Raw genomic sequence first — 21,820 nt, forward strand, 5'->3', positions numbered from 1 at the left:
ACGCAACTACTGCAACACAAGGCTCACGCAACTACTGCAACACAAGGCTCACGCGGCTACTGCAACACAAGGCTCACGCAACTAATGCAACACAAGGCTCACGCAACTACTGCAACACAAGACTCACGCAACTACTGCAACACGAGGCTCACGCAACTACTGCAACACAAGGTTCACGCAACTACTGCAACACAAGGCTCACGCAACTACTGCAACACAAGGCTCACGCAACTACTGCAACACAAGGCTCACGCAACTACTGCAACACAAGGCTCACGCAACTACTGCAACACAAGGCTCACGCAACTACTGCAACACAAGGCTCACGCAACTACTGCAACACAAGGCTCACGCGGCTACTGCAACACAAGGCTCACGCAACTACTGCAACACAAGGCTCATGCAACTACTGCAACACAAGGCTCACGCAACTACTGCAACACAAGACTCACGCAACTACTGCAACACAAGGCTCACGCAACTACTGCAACACAAGGCTCACGCGGCTACTGCAACACAAGGCTCACGCAACTAATGCAACACAAGGCTCACGCAACTACTGCAACACAAGGCTCACGCAACTACTGCAACACAAGGCTCACGCAGCTACTGCAACACAAGGCTCACGCAACTACTGCAACACAAGGCTCACGCAGCTACTGCAACACAAGGCTCACGCAACTACTGCAACACAAGGCTCACGCAACTACTGCAACACAAAGCTCACGCATCTACTGCAACACAAGGCTCACGCAACTACTGCAACACAAGGCTCACGCAACTACTGCAACACAAGGCTCACGCAACTACTGCAACACAAGACTCACGCAACTACTGCAACACAAGGCTCACGCAACTACTGCAACACAAGGCTCACGCAACTACTGCAACACAAGGCTCACGCAACTACTGCAACACAAGGCTCACGCAACTACTGCAACACAAGGCTCACGCATCTACTGCAACACAAGGCTCACGCAACTACTGCAACACAAGGCTCACGCAACTACTGCAACACAAGGCTCACGCAACTACTGCAACACAAGGCTCACGCAGCTACTGCAACACAAGGCTCACGCAACTACTGCAACACAAGGCTCACGCGGCTACTGCAACACAAGGCTCACGCAACTACTGCAACACAAGGCTCACGCGGCTACTGCAACACAAGGCTCACGCATCTACTGCAACACAAGGCTCACGCAACTACTGCAACACAAGGCTTACGCAACTACTGCAACACAAGGCTCACGCAGCTACTGCAACACAAGGCTCACGCAACTCCTGCAACACAAGGCTCACGCAACTACTGCAACACAAGGCTCACGCAACTACTGCAACACAAGACTCACGCAACTACTGCAACACAAGGCTCACGCAACTACTGCAACACAAGGCTCACGCAACTACTGCAACACAAGACTCACGCAACTACTGCAACACAAGGCTCACGCAACTACTGCAACACAAGGCTCACGCAACTACTGCAACACAAGGCTCACGCAACTACTGCAACACAAGGCTCACGCAACTACTGCAACACAAGGCTCACGCAACTACTGCAACACAATTTGTCCCTATTTAGTTGTTTTATCGAATACATAATGAAATTTATATTTTTATTCAGTAAATGAAGAAAGCTTCTTGTGACTGGCCTCAGAATATTATTGACGCTACATTGACCAAAAACAATAACAGCCCAAATTTGAAGTTTTAGGAAACTGTTTAAAAAAAAAAATGGTTGGAATCAGATAAATTATTGGAGAATGCCTTTTTCTGATTGGCTTCAAACTTTTACCATTGCTGGGCTTTATTAAAAGGAATCTTGTCACTCTAAACTGTGTAAATTTCAATTTGCCAGTGTTTTTAAGAAAATTGTTTCCCGCGTAATAACTGGAGAATGTCTCTTCTGATCGACTTAAAACCTTGAATGCTCGTGTATCTTAATTGTGGCATTTTAAAGTTTATTGAGAAGAGACTCATATTCATCATTTTTCCTTAAGAAATTTCGATGTTAGTTTCCATATGATGACTCGTGAATACCTCTTATGATTTCCCTTGAAATGTTCAACCTTAATATTCATATGCATCATCAAGTTATGCCGCACTCTGCACTATTCCAGTCGCGTGGACTGAGGTAAGAGGGACTGGGGTTATGCAATGCGAGGACACCTTTCTCGAATAGCGCAGCAACCGAAATACATCTAATTATTATTATGATGATTATTATATTCATGGAGGAGTGAGTAATATGTTGGGAGACAATGTTCGAGTGGTGATAATTATTAACGGAGATGGTACAAGGCAAGTATTACTCTGCTCCTGTAACCACACACAGCTGGTTGAACACATATACACTCACATACATCTAGCACATGGTGGGCGAAAACTCATGATGCCTTAATAATCCACCGGACCACACAATCCTTAAGAGTAGCGCATCCAGCTGAATCCACACCACCGTATGTCCTTGGGTAGCGAGTAGAACATCTAGTTTTGCTGGATGCGCTACTCTTGAGGATCATGTGGTCCCGTGGATTAAGGCGTCATGAATTTTCGCCCACCATGTGGCAGGCCAAAGCAGCATGGGTTCGACGCCTTAACTAGTCGCAGTGTTGTTATTGATATATATATATATATATATATATATATATATATATATATATATTAGCACGTAATGAAAGTAGTTTATTAGATTATGTATTGGTGGATAAAAGGTTGATGGGTAGGCTCCAGGATGTACATGTTTATAGAGGGGCAACTGATATATCGGATCATTATTTAGTTGTAGCTACAGTTAGAGTAAGAGGTAGATGGGAAAAGAGGAAGGTGGCAACAACAAGTAAGAGGGAGATGAAAGTGTATAAACTAAGGGAGGAGGAAGTTCGGGTGAGATATAAGCGACTATTAGCAGAAAGGTGGGCTAGTGTAAAGATGAGTAGTGGGGGGGTTGAAGAGGGTTGGAATAGTTTTAAAAATGCTGTATTAGAATGTGGGGCAGAAGTTTGTGGTTATAGGAGGGTGGGGGCAGGAGGAAAGAGGAGTGATTGGTGGAATGATCAAGTAAAGGGTGTGATAAAAGAGAAAAAGGTAGCTTATGAGAGGTTTTTACAAAGCAGAAGTGTTATAAGAAGAGCAGAGTATATGGAGAGTAAAAGAAAGGTAAAGAGAGTGGTGAGAGAGTGCAAAAGGAGAGCAGATGATAGAGTGGGAGAGGCACTGTCAAGAAATTTTAAAGAAAATAAGAAAAAATTTTGGAGTGAGTTAAACAAGTTAAGAAAGCCTAGGGAAAATATGGATTTGTCAGTTAAAAACAGAGTAGGGGAGTTAGTAGATGGGGAGATGGAGGTATTGGGTAGATGGCGAGAATATTTTGAGGAACTTTTAAATGTTAAGGAAGAAACAGAGGCAGTAATTTCATGCACTGGTCAGGGAGGTATACCATCTTTTAGGAGTGAAGAAGAGCAGAATGTAAGTGTGGGGGAGGTACGTGAGGCATTACGTAAAATGAAAGGGGGTAAAGCAGCTGGAACTGATGGGATCATGACAGAAATGTTAAAAGCAGGGGGGGATATAGTGTTGGAGTGGTTGGTACTTTTGTTTAATAAATGTATGAAAGAGGGGAAGGTACCTAGGGATTGGCGGAGAGCATGTATAGTCCCTTTATATAAAGGGAAAGGGGACAAAAAAGACTGTAAAAATTATAGAGGAATAAGCTTAATGAGTATACCAGGAAAAGTGTACGGTAGGGTTATAATTGAAAGAATTAGAGGTAAGACAGAATGTAGGATTGCGGATGAGCAAGGAGGTTTCAGAGTGGGTAGGGGATGTGTAGATCAGGTGTTTACATTGATGCATATATGTGAACAGTATTTAGATAAAGATAGGGAAGTTTTTATTGCATTTATGGATTTAGAAAAGGCATATGATAGAGTGGATAGAGGAGCAATGTGGCAGATGTTGCAAGTATATGGAATAGGTGGTAAGTTATTAAATGCTGTAAAGAGTTTTTATGAGGATAGTGAGGCTCAGGTTAGGGTGTGTAGAAGAGAGGGAGACTACTTCCCGGTAAAAGTAGGTCTTAGACAGGGATGTGTAATGTCACCATGGTTGTTTAATATATTTATAGATGGGGTTGTAAAGGAAGTAAATGCTAGGGTGTTTGGGAGAGGGGTGGGATTAAATTATGGGGAATCAAATTCAAAATGGGAATTGACACAGTTACTTTTTGCTGATGATACTGTGCTTATGGGAGATTCTAAAGAAAAACTGCAAAGGTTAGTGGATGAGTTTGGGAATGTGTGTAAAGGTAGAAAGTTGAAAGTGAACATAGAAAAGAGTAAGGTGATGAGGGTGTCAAATGATTTAGATAAAGAAAAATTGGATATCAAATTGGGGAGGAGGAGTATGGAAGAAGTGAATGTTTTCAGATACTTGGGAGTTGACGTGTCGGCAGATGGATTTATGAAGGATGAGGTTAATCATAGAATTGATGAGGGAAAAAAGGTGAGTGGTGCGTTGAGGTATATGTGGAGTCAAAAAACGTTATCTATGGAGGCAAAGAAGGGAATGTATGAAAGTATAGTAGTACCAACACTCTTATATGGGTGTGAAGCTTGGGTGGTAAATGCAGCAGCGAGGAGACGGTTGGAGGCAGTGGAGATGTCCTGTTTAAGGGCAATGTGTGGTGTAAATATTATGCAGAAAATTCGGAGTGTGGAAATTAGGAGAAGGTGTGGAGTTAATAAAAGTATTAGTCAGAGGGCAGAAGAGGGGTTGTTGAGGTGGTTTGGTCATTTAGAGAGAATGGATCAAAGTAGAATGACATGGAAAGCATATAAATCTATAGGGGAAGGAAGGCGGGGTAGGGGTCGTCCTCGAAAGGGTTGGAGAGTGGGGGTACAGGAGGTTTTGTGGGCAAGGGGCTTGGACTTCCAGCAAGCGTGTGTGAGCGTGTTAGATAGGAGTGAATGGAGACGAATGGTACTTGGGACCTGACGATCTGTTGGAGTGTGAGCAGGGTAATATTTAGTGAAGGGATTCAGGGAAACCGGTTATTTTCATATAGTCGGACTTGAGTCCTGGAAATGGGAAGTACAATGCCTGCACTTTAAAGGAGGGGTTTAGGATATTGGCAGTTTGGAGGGATATGTTGTGTATCTTTATATGTGTATGCTTCTAGACTGTTGTGTTCTGAGCACCTCTGCAAAAACAGTGATAATGTGCGAGTGTGGTGAAAGTGTTGAATGATGATGAAAGTATTTTCTTTTTGGGGATTTTCTTTCTTTTTTGGGTCACCCTGCCTCGGTGGGAGACGGCCGACTTGTTGAAAAAAAAAAAAAAAAAAAAAAAAAAAAATATATATATATATATATATATATATATATATATATATATATACATATATATATATATATATAGATATATATATATATATATATATATATATATATATGTCGTGCCGAATATGTAAAACTGGTCAATTAGCAAGAACTCATTTAAAATTAAGTCCTTTCTAAAATTTTCTCTTATACGTTTAAAGATATATTTTTTTCATTAATGTTAATGTAAAAATTTTTAATTTTAAACCAAAAGAATCTTAGAAAACTTACCTAACCTTATTATAAAAAGAGCAATTTATTTTAACCTCACCCAACTAAATATATTTTAGATTTGATTACAATAATTTAATACTAAACAAACACAGTGAAATATATTTTTTTCGTTAGGTTCAGAATGATTTTGGCGAAATTATTGCATACACAAATTTTCGCTTGTCCTATATGGCAAAATAAGCGTTGCTATTTAAGCCAAGATCGCAAGTTCTGCCTATTCGGCCCGACATATATATATATATATATATATATATATATATATATATATATATATATATATATATATATGCAGGACAAGCCACGGGGGGGGGTGGAAATCTTTAGCTCAAGTACTTTCACACTTCTCAGTGCGTCATCAGGAGCTAAGCAATGTTACAAGGGAACAACCAAAGCAGGGAGAGCGGTCTTAGAATAGCGTAGGTGTCGCTGGCCACAGTTACCCGTGGCTTGTCCTGCATAGTTAAGATCGCCCGTCTGCGATTGTTCGCATATATATATATATATATATATATATATATATATATATATATATATATATATATATATATATATATATATATATATATATATATATATATTGGAGTGAGTTAAACAAGTTAAGAAAGCCTAGGGAAAGTATAGATTTGTCAGTTAAAAACAGAGTAGGGGAGTTAGTAGATGGGGAGATGGAGGTATTAGGTAGATGGCGAGAATATTTTGAGGAACTTTTAAATGTTGAGGAAGAAAGGGAGGCAGTAATTTCATGCACTGGTCAGGGAGGTATACCATCTTTCAGGAGTGAAGAAGAGCAGAATGTAAGTGTGGGGGAGGTACGTGAGGCATTACGTAGAATGAAAGGGGGTAAAGCAGCTGGAACTGATGGGATCATGACAGAAATGTTAAAAGCAGGGGGGGATATAGTGTTGGAGTGGTTGGTACTTTTGTTTAATAAATGTATGAAAGAGGGTAAGGTACCTAGGGATTGGCGGAGAGCATGTATAGTCCCTTTATATCAAGGGGAAGGGGACAAAAGAGACTGTAAAAATTATAGAGGAATAAGTTTACTGAGTATACCAGGAAAAGTATACGGTAGGGTTATAATTGAAAGAATTAGAGGTAAGACAGAATGTAGGATTGCGGATGAGCAAGGAGGTTTCAGAGTGGGTAGGGGATGTGTAGGTCAAGTGTTTACATTGAAGCATATATGTGAACAGTATTTAGATAAAGGTAGGGAAGTTTTTGTTGCATTTATGGATTTAGAAAAGGCATATGATAGAGTGGATAAGGGAACAATGTGGCAGATGTTGCAAGTATATGGAATAGGTGGTAAGTTTTTAAATGCTGTAAAGAGTTTTTATGAGGATAGTGAGGCTCAGGTTAGGGTGTGTAGAAGAGAGGGAGACTACTTCCCGGTAAAAGTAGGTCTTAGACAGGGATGTGTAATGTCACCATGGTTGTTTAATATATTTATAGATGGGGTTGTAAAGGAAGCAAATGCTAGGGTGTTTGGGAGAGGGGTGGGATTAAATTTTGGGGAATCAAATTCAAAATGGGAATTGACATAGTTACTTTTTGCTGATGATACTGTGCTTATGGGAGATTCTGAAGAAAAATTGCAAAGGTTAGTGGATGAGTTTGGGAATGTGTGTAAAGGTAGAAAGTTGAAAGTGAACATAGAAAAGAGTAAGGTGATGAGGGTATCAAATGATTTAGATAAAGAAAAATTGGATATCAAATTGGGGAGGAGGAGTATGGAAGAAGTGAATGTTTTCAGATACTTGGGAGTTGACGTGTCGGCGGATGGATTTATGAAGGATGAGGTTAATCAGAGAATTGATGAGGGAAAAAAGGTGAGTGGTGCGTTGAGGTATATGTGGAGTCAAAAAACGTTATCTATGGAGGCAAAGAAGGGAATGTATGAAAGTATAGTAGTACCAACATTTTTATATGGATGTGAAGCTTGTTTGGTAAATGCAGCAGCGAGGAGACGGTTGGAGGCAGTGGAGATGTCCTGTTTAAGGGCAATGTGTGGTGTAAATATTATGCAGAAAATTCGGAGTGTGGAAATTAGGAAAAGGTGTGGAGTTAATAAAAGTATTAGTCAGAGGGCAGAAGAGGGGTTGTTGAGGTGGTTTGGTCATTCAGAGAGAATGGATCAAAGTAGAATGACATGGAAAGCATATAAATCTATAGGGGAAGGAAGGCGGGGTAGGGGTCGTCCTCGAAAGGGTTGGAGAGAGGGGGTAAAGGAGGTTTTGTGGGCAAGGGGTTTGGACTTCCTGCAAGCCTGCGTGAGCGTGTAAGATAGGAGTAGGAGTGAATGGAAACGAATGGTACTTGGGACATGACGATCTGTTGGAGTGTGAGCAGGGTAATATTTAGTGAAGGGATTCAGGGAAACCGGTTATTTTTATATAGCCGGACGTGAGTCCTGGAAATGGGAAGTACAGTGCCTGCACTTTAAAGGAGGGGTTTGGGATATTGGCAGTTTGGAGGGATATGTTGTGTATCTTTATATGTGTATGCTTCTAAACTGTTGTATTCTGAGCACCTCTGCAAAAACAGCGATAATGTGTGAGTGAGGTGAAAGTGTTGAATGATGATGAAAGTATTTTCTTTTTGGGGATTTTCTTTCTTTTTTGGGTCACCCTGCCTCGGTGGGAGACGGCCGACTTGTTGAAAAAAAAAAAAAAAAAAAAAAAAAAAAAAAAAATATATATATATATATATATATATATATATATATATATATATATATATATATATATATATATATATATATATATATATGTCGTGCCGAATATGTAAAACTGGTCAATTAGCAAGAACTCATTTAAAATTAAGTCCTTTCTAAAATTTTCTCTTATACGTTTAAAGATATATTTTTTTCATTAATGTTAATGTAAAAATTTTTAATTTTAAACCAAAAGAATCTTAGAAAACTTACCTAACCTTATTATAAAAAGAGCAATTTATTTTAACCTCACCCAACTAAATATATTTTAGATTTGATTACAATAATTTAATACTAAACAAACACAGTGAAATATATTTTTTTCGTTAGGTTCAGAATGATTTTGGCGAAATTATTGCATACACAAATTTTCGCTTGTCCTATATGGCAAAATAAGCGTTGCTATTTAAGCCAAGATCGCAAGTTCTGCCTATTCGGCCCGACATATATATATATATATATATATATATATATATATATATATATATATATATATATATATATATATATATATATATATATATATATATATATATATATGCAGGACAAGCCACGGGGGGGGGGTGGAAATCTTTAGCTCAAGTACTTTCACACTTCTCAGTGCGTCATCAGGAGCTAAGCAATGTTACAAGGGAACAACCAAAGCAGGGAGAGCGGTCTTAGAATAGCGTAGGTGTCGCTGGCCACAGTTACCCGTGGCTTGTCCTGCATAGTTAAGATCGCCCGTCTGCGATTGTTCGCATATATATATATATATATATATATATATATATATATATATATATATATATATATATATATATATATATATATATATATATATATATATATTGGAGTGAGTTAAACAAGTTAAGAAAGCCTAGGGAAAGTATAGATTTGTCAGTTAAAAACAGAGTAGGGGAGTTAGTAGATGGGGAGATGGAGGTATTAGGTAGATGGCGAGAATATTTTGAGGAACTTTTAAATGTTGAGGAAGAAAGGGAGGCAGTAATTTCATGCACTGGTCAGGGAGGTATACCATCTTTCAGGAGTGAAGAAGAGCAGAATGTAAGTGTGGGGGAGGTACGTGAGGCATTACGTAGAATGAAAGGGGGTAAAGCAGCTGGAACTGATGGGATCATGACAGAAATGTTAAAAGCAGGGGGGGATATAGTGTTGGAGTGGTTGGTACTTTTGTTTAATAAATGTATGAAAGAGGGTAAGGTACCTAGGGATTGGCGGAGAGCATGTATAGTCCCTTTATATCAAGAGGAAGGGGACAAAAGAGACTGTAAAAATTATAGAGGAATAAGTTTACTGAGTATACCAGGAAAAGTATACGGTAGGGTTATAATTGAAAGAATTAGAGGTAAGACAGAATGTAGGATTGCGGATGAGCAAGGAGGTTTCAGAGTGGGTAGGGGATGTGTAGGTCAAGTGTTTACATTGAAGCATATATGTGAACAGTATTTAGATAAAGGTAGGGAAGTTTTTGTTGCATTTATGGATTTAGAAAAGGCATATGATAGAGTGGATAAGGGAACAATGTGGCAGATGTTGCAAGTATATGGAATAGGTGGTAAGTTTTTAAATGCTGTAAAGAGTTTTTATGAGGATAGTGAGGCTCAGGTTAGGGTGTGTAGAAGAGAGGGAGACTACTTCCCGGTAAAAGTAGGTCTTAGACAGGGATGTGTAATGTCACCATGGTTGTTTAATATATTTATAGATGGGGTTGTAAAGGAAGCAAATGCTAGGGTGTTTGGGAGAGGGGTGGGATTAAATTTTGGGGAATCAAATTCAAAATGGGAATTGACATAGTTACTTTTTGCTGATGATACTGTGCTTATGGGAGATTCTAAAGAAAAATTGCAAAGGTTAGTGGATGAGTTTGGGAATGTGTGTAAAGGTAGAAAGTTGAAAGTGAACATAGAAAAGAGTAAGGTGATGAGGGTATCAAATGATTTAGATAAAGAAAAATTGGATATCAAATTGGGGAGGAGGAGTATGGAAGAAGTGAATGTTTTCAGATACTTGGGAGTTGACGTGTCGGCGGATGGATTTATGAAGGATGAGGTTAATCAGAGAATTGATGAGGGAAAAAAGGTGAGTGGTGCGTTGAGGTATATGTGGAGTCAAAAAACGTTATCTATGGAGGCAAAGAAGGGAATGTATGAAAGTATAGTAGTACCAACATTTTTATATGGATGTGAAGCTTGTTTGGTAAATGCAGCAGCGAGGAGACGGTTGGAGGCAGTGGAGATGTCCTGTTTAAGGGCAATGTGTGGTGTAAATATTATGCAGAAAATTCGGAGTGTGGAAATTAGGAAAAGGTGTGGAGTTAATAAAAGTATTAGTCAGAGGGCAGAAGAGGGGTTGTTGAGGTGGTTTGGTCATTCAGAGAGAATGGATCAAAGTAGAATGACATGGAAAGCATATAAATCTATAGGGGAAGGAAGGCGGGGTAGGGGTCGTCCTCGAAAGGGTTGGAGAGAGGGGGTAAAGGAGGTTTTGTGGGCAAGGGGTTTGGACTTCCTGCAAGCCTGCGTGAGCGTGTAAGATAGGAGTAGGAGTGAATGGAAACGAATGGTACTTGGGACATGACGATCTGTTGGAGTGTGAGCAGGGTAATATTTAGTGAAGGGATTCAGGGAAACCGGTTATTTTTATATAGCCGGACGTGAGTCCTGGAAATGGGAAGTACAGTGCCTGCACTTTAAAGGAGGGGTTTGGGATATTGGCAGTTTGGAGGGATATGTTGTGTATCTTTATATGTGTATGCTTCTAAACTGTTGTATTCTGAGCACCTCTGCAAAAACAGTGATAATGTGTGAGTGAGGTGAAAGTGTTGAATGATGATGAAAGTATTTTCTTTTTGGGGATTTTCTTTCTTTTTTGGGTCACCCTGCCTCGGTGGGAGACGGCCGACTTGTTGATATATATATATATATATATATATATATATATATATATATATATATATATATATATATATATATATATATATATATATATATATATATATATATTAGGGGTCCACCTCTGGTGTAAAATGTGGGACCCACAGCCTCGGAGAAGTGGATAAAAAGGCGTCAAGGAAGAATATTTGGATTTCTTCCTGAAGCCGTTTGAATATTCCATTTCCCCTACCACCCCATCTTTTCATTCTTTTTTACCAATAGGTATATTTTATTACATAATATGGTACAAAAGGCTTAAGAGATACATTGTTGATATAAAGATGGCATATACAGTACATGAGATGTGAGAGATACATGTCTAGTACATATTGTTACGTGTTTGTCACTGATTATAATGCGAAAATCTTATCCAGCTCCTCAGAGCTGAGGCGCGTGCCCAAAATACAGCAGGCATTACCCCTCTGAACAGCAGCGCTGAGTCGCTGAAACAGAAAACTAGCTGCCCTGGGATACCTAGTTACCCTGATGAGTCTTTTGCCTAGCTCCTTAAGGAACTTAGATGCACTCTTTCCCCATGAGCCAAGGGTCTCTGAGCCTGTATATATATATATATATATATATATATATATATATATATATATATATATATATATATATATATATATATATATATATATATATATATATATGCAGGAGTCAAGTGGAAAGCAGGGAGAGGGCAGTAGTAGTGCAATTGTCTTCCTTGTTTGTATGTTAGTGGATCCAGAGAGTAACACATAAAACAATCCATTGTTTAGTGATGTAATTACATGTATCACTCATAGCTACGGTTATCTAACCTAAAAATTAAACATATCTGCAGGGTTAATAAGAGAGTATGGCCATTTTTATACACTAACATCAGGTGTAATTTAATCCCTAAATCAGGGATAAAATTAAACTGTTAGCGTATGAATAGATAACATTGCTGAATCATTGAATAGGATGTTAAGGCGGGGGACACCATGGTGCACAATAATACTCTTACAAAATGTTATTAAGCTTGGGATATCATTATACAACACTCCTTAAACGTCATTATAACTCTGAACCACAGAAACACTTTTTCACTGACGGCATAACATGTTCAGAAAATACAAAAAATGAAGGACTTTTTGAGATGACGAAGAACAGGTATCTTATCGTCCGGGCCCTGAGCAAGGAGAAATATTCAACGCATGCGTCCCATTGATTATATAGTATGACGTGAGTGTCGCCATGGTAACACGGTCGATGCTTCATTCAGAGCAGACACCTTGCAAAGGTACCTCGCGCCCCCTCACCTCCCTCCAGTTTAGTACGCAAACCCACAGCTTAAACTGAAATTCCTGCACGGTAACCAGAATATATTTAAAGTAAAATTACAGTTGCTAAAGACCAGAACTTTTTTGTTGATTGTGAAAGCTCGAGGAAGAGTAGGCCTACCATGTTTTGGCTGGAAGTGTGTGCTGCCATATGTTGCTTCACGTGTTTGTTGGCTCGTAAGATTCCTACTTATGATTACTTAGAGGACAACATCTACACTGAGCTGCGGAGCCTTCTAGACGACCGTGACGGCTGGAAGGTGAGTCATGTACTACACACACACACATACATTATTACTTATATATTGCCTGAAACCTCCATGAACAATTTTCACGACTGAATCGTTGCGTCCCTTCGATATCATAAATTTCTCTTTCTTTGAATTTTTACCTCTGAGGTTTAGCGCTCCCCCATAAATGTAATAATGTGAAACAGTAGGAATACATGTACAATATATAAACTAATGCAATGATGTTTTTATATCATATAAACAAACTAAATGTTGCTTATTGTTGATGTGGTTACGACGGTTGTCTGCTGCCTTCAACTGGCTTCCTCAGGTGTGTGCATGAATTGTTTCAAAGTCATTTTGCAATTGTCATTCATCCATACCTGACATTAATATTAAGCAATAACTTTTTTCTGCACTTTCTCAGATTTTAGCGTAGATTTTTTAAAATTAATGAATTTTACCAATGTGTTCTCCATTCTTCTGAAATTTCATTTCATTGTCTTTATTTTTTTTCTGAGCACTGGTTAACAATGTTTGGTTCCACGTTTCAGCGCATAAACTGAAAAAAATCTGCCAATCGGTCACACCAGGAGTGATGAATGAGTTTAAGTTTATCAGTGTGAGCTCGAAGCTTCTGGGAGAGAAGTAGGAAATACAGACTGGTAATGGAGATCCTCACAACGACGTAGTATAAATTCCTGTTCTCCTCAAGGAAGTTTCCTTCATGCTGGTGAAGACTTGGCTCTTGATTAAAGGAATTGGACTTGTCCTCCTCTTTCTTGGCTTGAACCTCATTACCTCCTCCTCTTTCTTGGCTTGAACCTCATTACCTCCCACTCCCCAAGCACTTCATGATCCTTACGGGTTTATAGCTTCCCTCCTAAATATAATAATTATATAAATTTCTGCAAATTTTGAAAAAAAAAGATTTATAGGTGCAAGGGGAGAGCAAATTGTAGAGGGTTGTTATTACAGGTACCCTTTTATAGGATGTTATGGGGCTGTATCTTAATCACCATCGTTCAGTAGGCTTGTTGAAAGATTGATAAGGTAATTTAATCGATTTTTCTACCTGCAGGTAACGCTCAAAACACAAACTTTAAACTCTCTTAAGAAAACAAATGATCAGTTCTTAGTGATTACCTTTCTTGAGGTGGTTGGAAAATTTTGTTTTAAACCGTTGAATTTAGACTAAAAGATTGAAATCTTACCTCAGCTTATGTCAAAACCTGGCCTCTGTGATACGATCCAGAAGAGTCTGCTAACACCTGTTTGTTGAATAGGTGTAAAGGCATTTTTCACCTCGACTCGCTATGAATTGAACCCTGTAACCTTTGGGTGTGAACTGAAGGCGCTACCACTGAGTTACGAGTCACTCTTTAATGAATTCATGGAACAGACTGCCTTGACAAGATACTGTTAGCAGCCACATCATGACATTGTGTAGGTCATCATACAGTGCTTCTTGGGTTACAAAATGTAGATGCTGTTAGGTCTCTGATGCTGCGGGGGTGAGGCTGGACCTCAGTCAGCATCATTTTGAAGTTATAGTCCTCCTCAGGATCGATAATCTGTAGTATGAAAGTTTCAACCTGACCCTGACCTGAGCATCAGTGTCAGGGGCAACACTGTGATATACACTACTTGATAAAATTTAATTTAATTTACGTGTAGAGGTTGCGTCATTCAACTTACAATACAGTAATGGTACTATGAAATCCCTAAATGAAAATATGCAAAGCGAATTAAAATAAAGCAATTGAATACAAGCACAACAGCATGAGGTAAGAAGCAGCGAGTTGTGTAACATGACGAAACTCAGGCTTTAAAATATGCAGGTAGGATAAGAGACTTTAAAGATAAAATAAAGTAAAAAGTGCTTCGGCCGCGCACTAGCGAAGGGAATGACAGTGGAATGTAGATGGCGTGTAATGGCACTAGGCCTAACCCCACCCACGGCAGCCCAAGGCGCTCACTGCAACTTCACCTCAGACAGTTGAGAGAGGCGGACACACCTAGCTCTTTTTCATATTCGTTGAGGAAACTCACATAACAAGACTCTTGTTCAAATAATGATACGCTCAGTGGCACATTGCAACTTCAAAGAAAAAAATTCAATTGTTTAATTTAAAAAGACCCATGATAACAAGAGGTCACTTGATATATTTTGTTAATTGTGGTAGTCCTCAGCTCAGGAGGTGAGTGTTGTTACAGCTGTTACACTTAATTACACTAGCGGACCACAGGTAAGCTACACACCTACACTTCAGTAATATGCTTATTGGATTCAAACATTGTATGACTATTGCTAGTGCTGTGTGGGTGCCATAATTCAATAACTTAACCTTTCCGTATCCACCTCATGGGCTCTCAGCCCCAAAGATTAAAGGCATGAAAATTCTAACTGTTTACTCATTACTATGGAAACTGAAAAATTTAGATTCTTAAAAGTGGCAGATACTGTAAGAAAAATTAAACCTTGTCTTTTATACAGCAATAAAGAATTGGAAAGAGACCGAACTATGTCAGAGCCACTAGTGGCATCGAGAAGGTCCAGGTTAAAGTTAAGGTGCACATAGCAGGGTGAAGCTGCAGAACGATAAGGTGCACATGGTAGGCGAAGCTGCAGAACGATAAGGTGCACATGGTAGGTGAAGCTGCAGAAAGTTAAGGTGCACATAGCAGGGTGAAGCTGCAGAACGATAAGGTGCACATGGTAGGCGAAGCTGCAGAACGATAAGGTGCACATGGTAGGTGAAGCTGCAGAAAGTTAAGGTGCACATGGTAGGTGAAGCTGCAGAAAGTTAAGGTGCACATGGTAGGTGAAGCTGCAGAACGATAAGGTGCACATGGTAGGTGAAGCTGCAGAAAGTTAAGGTGCACATGGTAGGTGAAGCTGCAGAAAGTTAAGGTGCACATGGTAGGTGAAGCTGCAGAAAGTTAAGGTGCACATGGTAGGTGAAGCTGCAGAAAGTTCAGGTGAACATAGGTGAAGCTGCAGAAAGTTCAGGTGAACAGCAGGTGAAGCTGCAGAAAGTTCAGGTGAACATAGCAAGTGAAGCTGCAGAAAGTTCAGGTGAACATAGCAGGTGAAGCTGCAGAAAGTTCAGGTGAACATAGCAGGTGAAGCTGCAGAAAGTTCAGGTGAACATAGCAGGTGAAGCTGCAGAAAGTTCAGGTGAACATAGCAGGTGAAGCTGCAGAAAGGATGGAAAGGGACAGTTTACATTACAAAGACACAAGAGAACGTTTCGCTCACAGACTAGTTTTTTCGAGTCATGACTTGTTACCACCAACAACAATAATAATAATATTAATAATGACATGTTCTACCATACCTGGCGACGTATTTTTAATTTTTCAAAACAAACTATATCACAGAAGCTGATTTTTGTTGTGATTTGCAAAACTAAACTTAGTATAAACAACCTCTGAATAATGATGAGATGCATTATAAACAACCTCTGAATAATGATGAGATGCATTATAAACAACCTCTGAATAATGATGAGATACATTATAAACAACCTCTGAATAATGATGAGATGCATTATAAACAACCTTTGACGAGACGCATTATAAACAACCTTTGAATAATGGCAAGATGCATTGTAAACAACCTCTGAATAATGATGAGGTGCATTATGAACTACCATAAAATAATAGCGAGATGCATTATAAACAACCTTTGACGAGATGCATTATAAACAACCTTTGACGAGATGCATTATAAACAACCTTTGACGAGATGCATTATAAACAACCTTTGATGAGATGCATTATAAACAACCTCTGAATAAAGATGAGGTGGATTATGAACTACCATAAAATAATAGCGAGATGCATTATAAACAACCTTTGACGAGATGCATTATAAACAACCTTTGATGAGATGCATTATAAACAATCTTTGAATAATGACAAAATGCATTGTAAACAACCTCTGAATAATGAGATGCATTATAAAGTCTTTGAATTATGGACACAGGTGACCTGGACTTGTTTACTTATAACAATATTTCTAAATTGTCAACTTGATCATACATATTTAGGCAGACATATTTTTATAAGTTATGCACAATATCTTATTGTATTACTTGTGGATGGTAAGATATTATTAACTATGTATGATAAGAATAATATACATATTTATCTGGAAATGGGATTCGCACCATAGAGATCACAGTGGAAACATCCACTTAAGCAAGTCTTGAAGTATCATACATTGACTTTCACTGAATGAATGATGGTTAATGTGTTTTCTTCTTTGGGTCAACCTGTCTTGGTGGGAATCGGCCCTTTACTTACAAAAATAGATACCGTGTAAAAAAATCTTTTAACCGGTAGTTTCCCACCGAGGCAGAGTGACCCGCAAAAGAAGAAATGAGTGTTTATTATTTTTTTTATTTTTTGCATTTAGTAATTTATACAGGAGAAGGAGTTACTAGCCCATATCTTCCGGCATTTTAGTAGCCTCTGACGACACGCATGGCTTACGGAGGAAGGGTTCTTCTCCACAGATTGAAGTGTGCAAAAATATGTATATTTTTCAGGAGGGTGGCGGTGGAGTGGGTCACCCGCGGGAGGAGAGAGGCTGGACGCCGGGTCTGGTGCTGGGGCAGGTTGCTGGGGTCTCCGTAGACCCCCTAGGTAGACCTGTGCTCTTCCACAGGGGCACACGCACTTGGGACTACCTGTAAGTATGCTACTGTTACGTTGGTTGTCCCTTATTACTTTGATAGTAAGGTTCTCGCTACATGTTCTAGTGTGGGGTAGCTTTTACTTAATGGCCTTATCTGTCTAGGGGTAATACTTACATCATGGCTGATCATCTTGAGTGTCTCTGATACCCTTTCACCAGCCCTCTTCACAGGTTATGTAAACTACTACTATAAAAATATAACTGTATTCTCAATAGATATGTACAGAATATACAATTACAGCCTCACACTTTAAAAACAAAGATCTACACACTCCATAGCTGTTCTCCCACATGGTGTATCCCAACAACTTTTGTCCTCTCTTCTTGACATAACTCTGGGCTAACCAGTGTTTTGACACACTTTAGTCACCCTGGGTATGGTGGTCACAACTTAAATTATAAAAACTCACCCCTGGAGCACACATAATGCCCCAAAAGATAGATGAAGGACCCAGAGATCCTGCCAGGTTGAAGGTCAGCCACAGAGAGAGAGAGTCAGTGAGAGAGAGAGAGAGAGCCTGGCTAAGCTCCTCCCACCAAAACAAAAGACTGTTGCCAAGCACAATTCTCCAGTTACCACAATTCTACCACACCTTAATTTTACTTTTACAAAAAGAAATACAACTTTATAAACTACTTATTTAAATTGTGTGTTTATGTGTCTATAGTATAACCTATTATATTGAGAAAAATAGGCTTGACCCAGCTGCCTCTCAGTCATAAGGTTGATCAGTCCTTCTGACATTTAGAGCAAAGTCCCCATCAATTCAATATAATTAGGTATTTCAGAGTAACTGTTACTTATAAATACATGTTGGGTCCTATAGCCCCATAACACCCCCACCTCCAGACGAAGTCTCACAAAAGCTAGCCGTGTCCCTCAGGATACGGCTAGTAAAAAGTATATTGCTTAAGTCTGAAGGCGGTAAACAAGACTACTAGAAATGCTACATATTTTCCAGCACCATAACTACTCTTCACTTTACTGTTATTTACAACAGATTGCAGAATTTTTTAGAAAAGCATTTTAACCATACCCATATACTCAAGGGTGTAACTATTTACAATTTTAGTGACTTTTAAACAATACACATTACAATGCAAAAATTGCACACAATGCCCACTGTGAAAGCCCGCACCAACAGGCCTGTGCCTCTGCTACGGTAATCCAGCAAGCAACTGGTACTCCAGGGTGGCATCTTCCTGATCAGGAGACGAGAGTAGAGCCAAACCCAGAGCAGTCAGGTGTACACCAGGCAGGAAACTTCACAAAACATGTCAAGGTGTCTCTCACTTGGTGGCCGAACCAAACAGTGAGACTTCCAGTCAACACTCACGATCCTTAACATGGTCAGGCACTCAAGCCCATCTTCCGAGGTCCCACTCCACACAAATCCTCCAAACTTACGAAGAGGAGGCTGACATAGAACATGGAGGGGTCCAAGGGACCACAAAGGCAAATCGTCGGGCCGTTTTGTATATAGAGCACACCAAGACACAACATCACATACCTTCCTGAACGTCTCATGTTACCGAAGGTTGTCAACTACTGCCTCAACTCACATTTACGTACACCCTGACCATCGTCACACTTTTGGCTCTGACTCGACTCCTTCACAGTCAGATGGCTGGTAGAGAGTACTCAGGCTCGCCGAGAGTTCACCACTGCAAAAACAACAAGGTCAGCACATGACAAACACTATGTACAAAGTACGCACCATGCATCTACATGAAACAGCTAGAGAGAGCATCAGCAACCACATTCTCTGAGCCTTTTATATATTTGACTTCCAAATTAAAAGGCTGTAGGAACAAAGCCCATTTTAAGAGTCTGATTTTAGTCACTATACACAGGAACAGGATGAAGAGATCCTGAGACATGTACAAATGCTGAATAGCCAGCCCCAAAAATGAAAATTTTCTTTCCTGTGGTAAAATGTTGACATTTAAATTTAGAAGGTTGCTCATTGATAGTAACAGTTCTGCAACCTCTCGCAGTGCAACAACAACACCAAAGACATCTCTTTGCACCCAGGTTGGATACATCAAGTTTACACAAATACCATCACGTTCCATCTCACACACAAATTTTAAGCACACAATGAACACAATTTGCATTACACACATTAAAATGGTACTGGAACACAGCCCATGGAAATCACATCTTCCTGCCCTATGTTTTAGTTTATTTAAAATGTTTGCATCTCTTAGTGCATAAGTATCAATCTTTCTAATCCTGTAAACCTTCGTTGTTAAATGTACTTTGTGGTAGTCAGTGTTTATGCCCAGGGTGCCATCTAATTTGGGAACCATGAAGCATGGGAATGCCCACTGACTCTCACTAAGCACTACAAACTGGTGTTGGAAGAATTTCACTTCTTCCTCCATCTCCAATTTTTCATACAGATTTTTCCCACACAAAATTGTTGAATTGGCTCAGCTTCCTTAACAATTTCTTCATGGAGTTTCAACTTTTCCCCATTACTGACATCCCAAACTTTTATAAAGTTCCAAGGTGGCTGAGCCAACTCTCCAACATTTTTCTCATTAAAACCAAGCATGCATTTCCCAAAATCTTTTACACACATGTTATTTCTTAAATACACTTTTGGTATTTCATACAGATTATTGTTTTGCAGCCCTTTACATTCCATTAAAACATTGGTCTCTCTGAATTTTTGACATAACTTCAAACCCTTTAACCGGTTACTGTGTACACTATACTCATTCTTTTCTTGCTTGGGGGTGTGGATTTTATATCTAACCCCTGGGAACTTCCCCCACAACATGTTCAGCTCACAGCAACTTGCCATACAGATTTTTACATGAATTGGCTCCAGTATCAGCACTTCCTCTCCAGCCTCCAGAGTATCATGGTCCACATTATGGTCCCACATCATCATCCTGGTCTGGTTGATGGGCACGTTCACTGGTACCATCCGCCTCATACGAGCCAAACAGTGTCTGAAACTGAGAAAAGCTCCGAGGGGGGAGCATCACCATCCTCCCCAAGCCAATAGCTCAGAGATTCCAGAGTGCTTCCCCACTCAGCAAATACAAAGAAAGAGATCCTCTCATCCCAGTTGTCAGTATTGTCTATACCATAGGCTTGCATCATTGTCTTGAGGGTTTGATGTAATTTCTCTATTTCCCCTTGAGATGGAGAGTGATACACAGTCGAACACTGAGGCTCTACTTTTAGTCCCTTCAAAACATTTCTAAAAGACTTTGAGGTAAAGTTAGGCCCTTGGTCTTTTTGCACTGCTTGAGGAAACCAAACATGAAAAAAGAACTTCATCAAAACCCTTAAGACTACATGAGCTGTTATCTTATGCAGAGGGACTGCTTCCAGGTACCTGGTAGTGGAGCAAATATTTGTGAGTAAATAATCATTTCCCAGTTTGGTCCTTGGGAATGGACCAAGTACATCTACTACCAGCTTGCTGAAGGGTTCACCTGGTGCTGAAATAGACTGGAGGGGAACAGGTTTAATACTTAGACTAGGTTTCCCTATAAATTGAAAGACATGATAGGTCTCAATATACTCTCTGACAGTCTCCCACAGCTGAGACCAGAAGAAATGCCTGGAAACCTTGGACATCACCACCTGGGGACAAAACCCTTGTTCTCCTTCCATCGATACTGCAAACAGAGGTGAATTCTTTGTAAGAGTTTCCTCCCTGAAATGAAAACACTTATTTAACTGTAAAATCTCTTCCTCAGCAACAGCGACATTTTCCTGCACAGAAATTAATTGCACCCTAGCAGGTGCAGCCTCTCTCACACTATTTAACTGATCCATTCTCCAATCATGCTCAGCTCTGGCTGGAACATCCTTTTCTTCAGTTGACTGCAGTTCAACATCAGAAAGCAGAGTTACCAAACTTAAGCCCTCACCATCCTCATGAGAAATATCATGAAGACTGTTGGTAGCATGATCATGAGCCATACTTCTCATGGTGGAACCATCAGGGAGAAGGTCTGGCAGGGTTTTCCTAGCCATTTCCTCCCAACATTTGGGACTTGGTTTCCCCCAAACTAGTTGTTCCTCACTGTCTAACAGGCCCATAACATTATTCCCTAATAAGAGGTCGACCCCTTCGAAGGGAATTTCATCTGAGATTCCTACAGGGAGATAGCCAACTTGGTATGCAGATTCTACCCATAATTTGTGTACAGGTGTCCTTATGGTTGAACCCGTAATACCCTTCAATAATATATCTACTCCAGTATAGGTATCCTTACACACTGGCAGCACTCCAGCACGTAGCAAAGAGTAGGTGCTACATCCATCTCTCAAGGACAGTATGTTCTCAA

The 21,820-nt window shown here is 39.7% G+C and overlaps 1 protein-coding gene across 1 annotated transcript in view; it reads left to right on the forward strand.

Moving 5' to 3' along the window:
* Positions 1–12,522: 12,522 nt before the first annotated feature.
* The window catches only part of LOC128685583 (peptidyl-alpha-hydroxyglycine alpha-amidating lyase 2), a 45,022-nt gene continuing 35,724 nt past the window's right edge, over positions 12,523–21,820 (forward strand). Inside the window, exons 1-2 of the mRNA XM_070087993.1 lie at positions 12,523–12,828; positions 17,355–17,497. Coding sequence (XP_069944094.1) covers positions 12,691–12,828; positions 17,355–17,497 — 281 coding nt within the window. The 5' untranslated portion in view covers positions 12,523–12,690. The remainder of the gene's footprint in view (positions 12,829–17,354; positions 17,498–21,820) is intronic.

Source organism: Cherax quadricarinatus, chromosome 23 (assembly GCF_038502225.1).
Source record: "Cherax quadricarinatus isolate ZL_2023a chromosome 23, ASM3850222v1, whole genome shotgun sequence".
In the NCBI taxonomy this organism is placed as follows: domain Eukaryota; kingdom Metazoa; phylum Arthropoda; class Malacostraca; order Decapoda; family Parastacidae; genus Cherax; species Cherax quadricarinatus.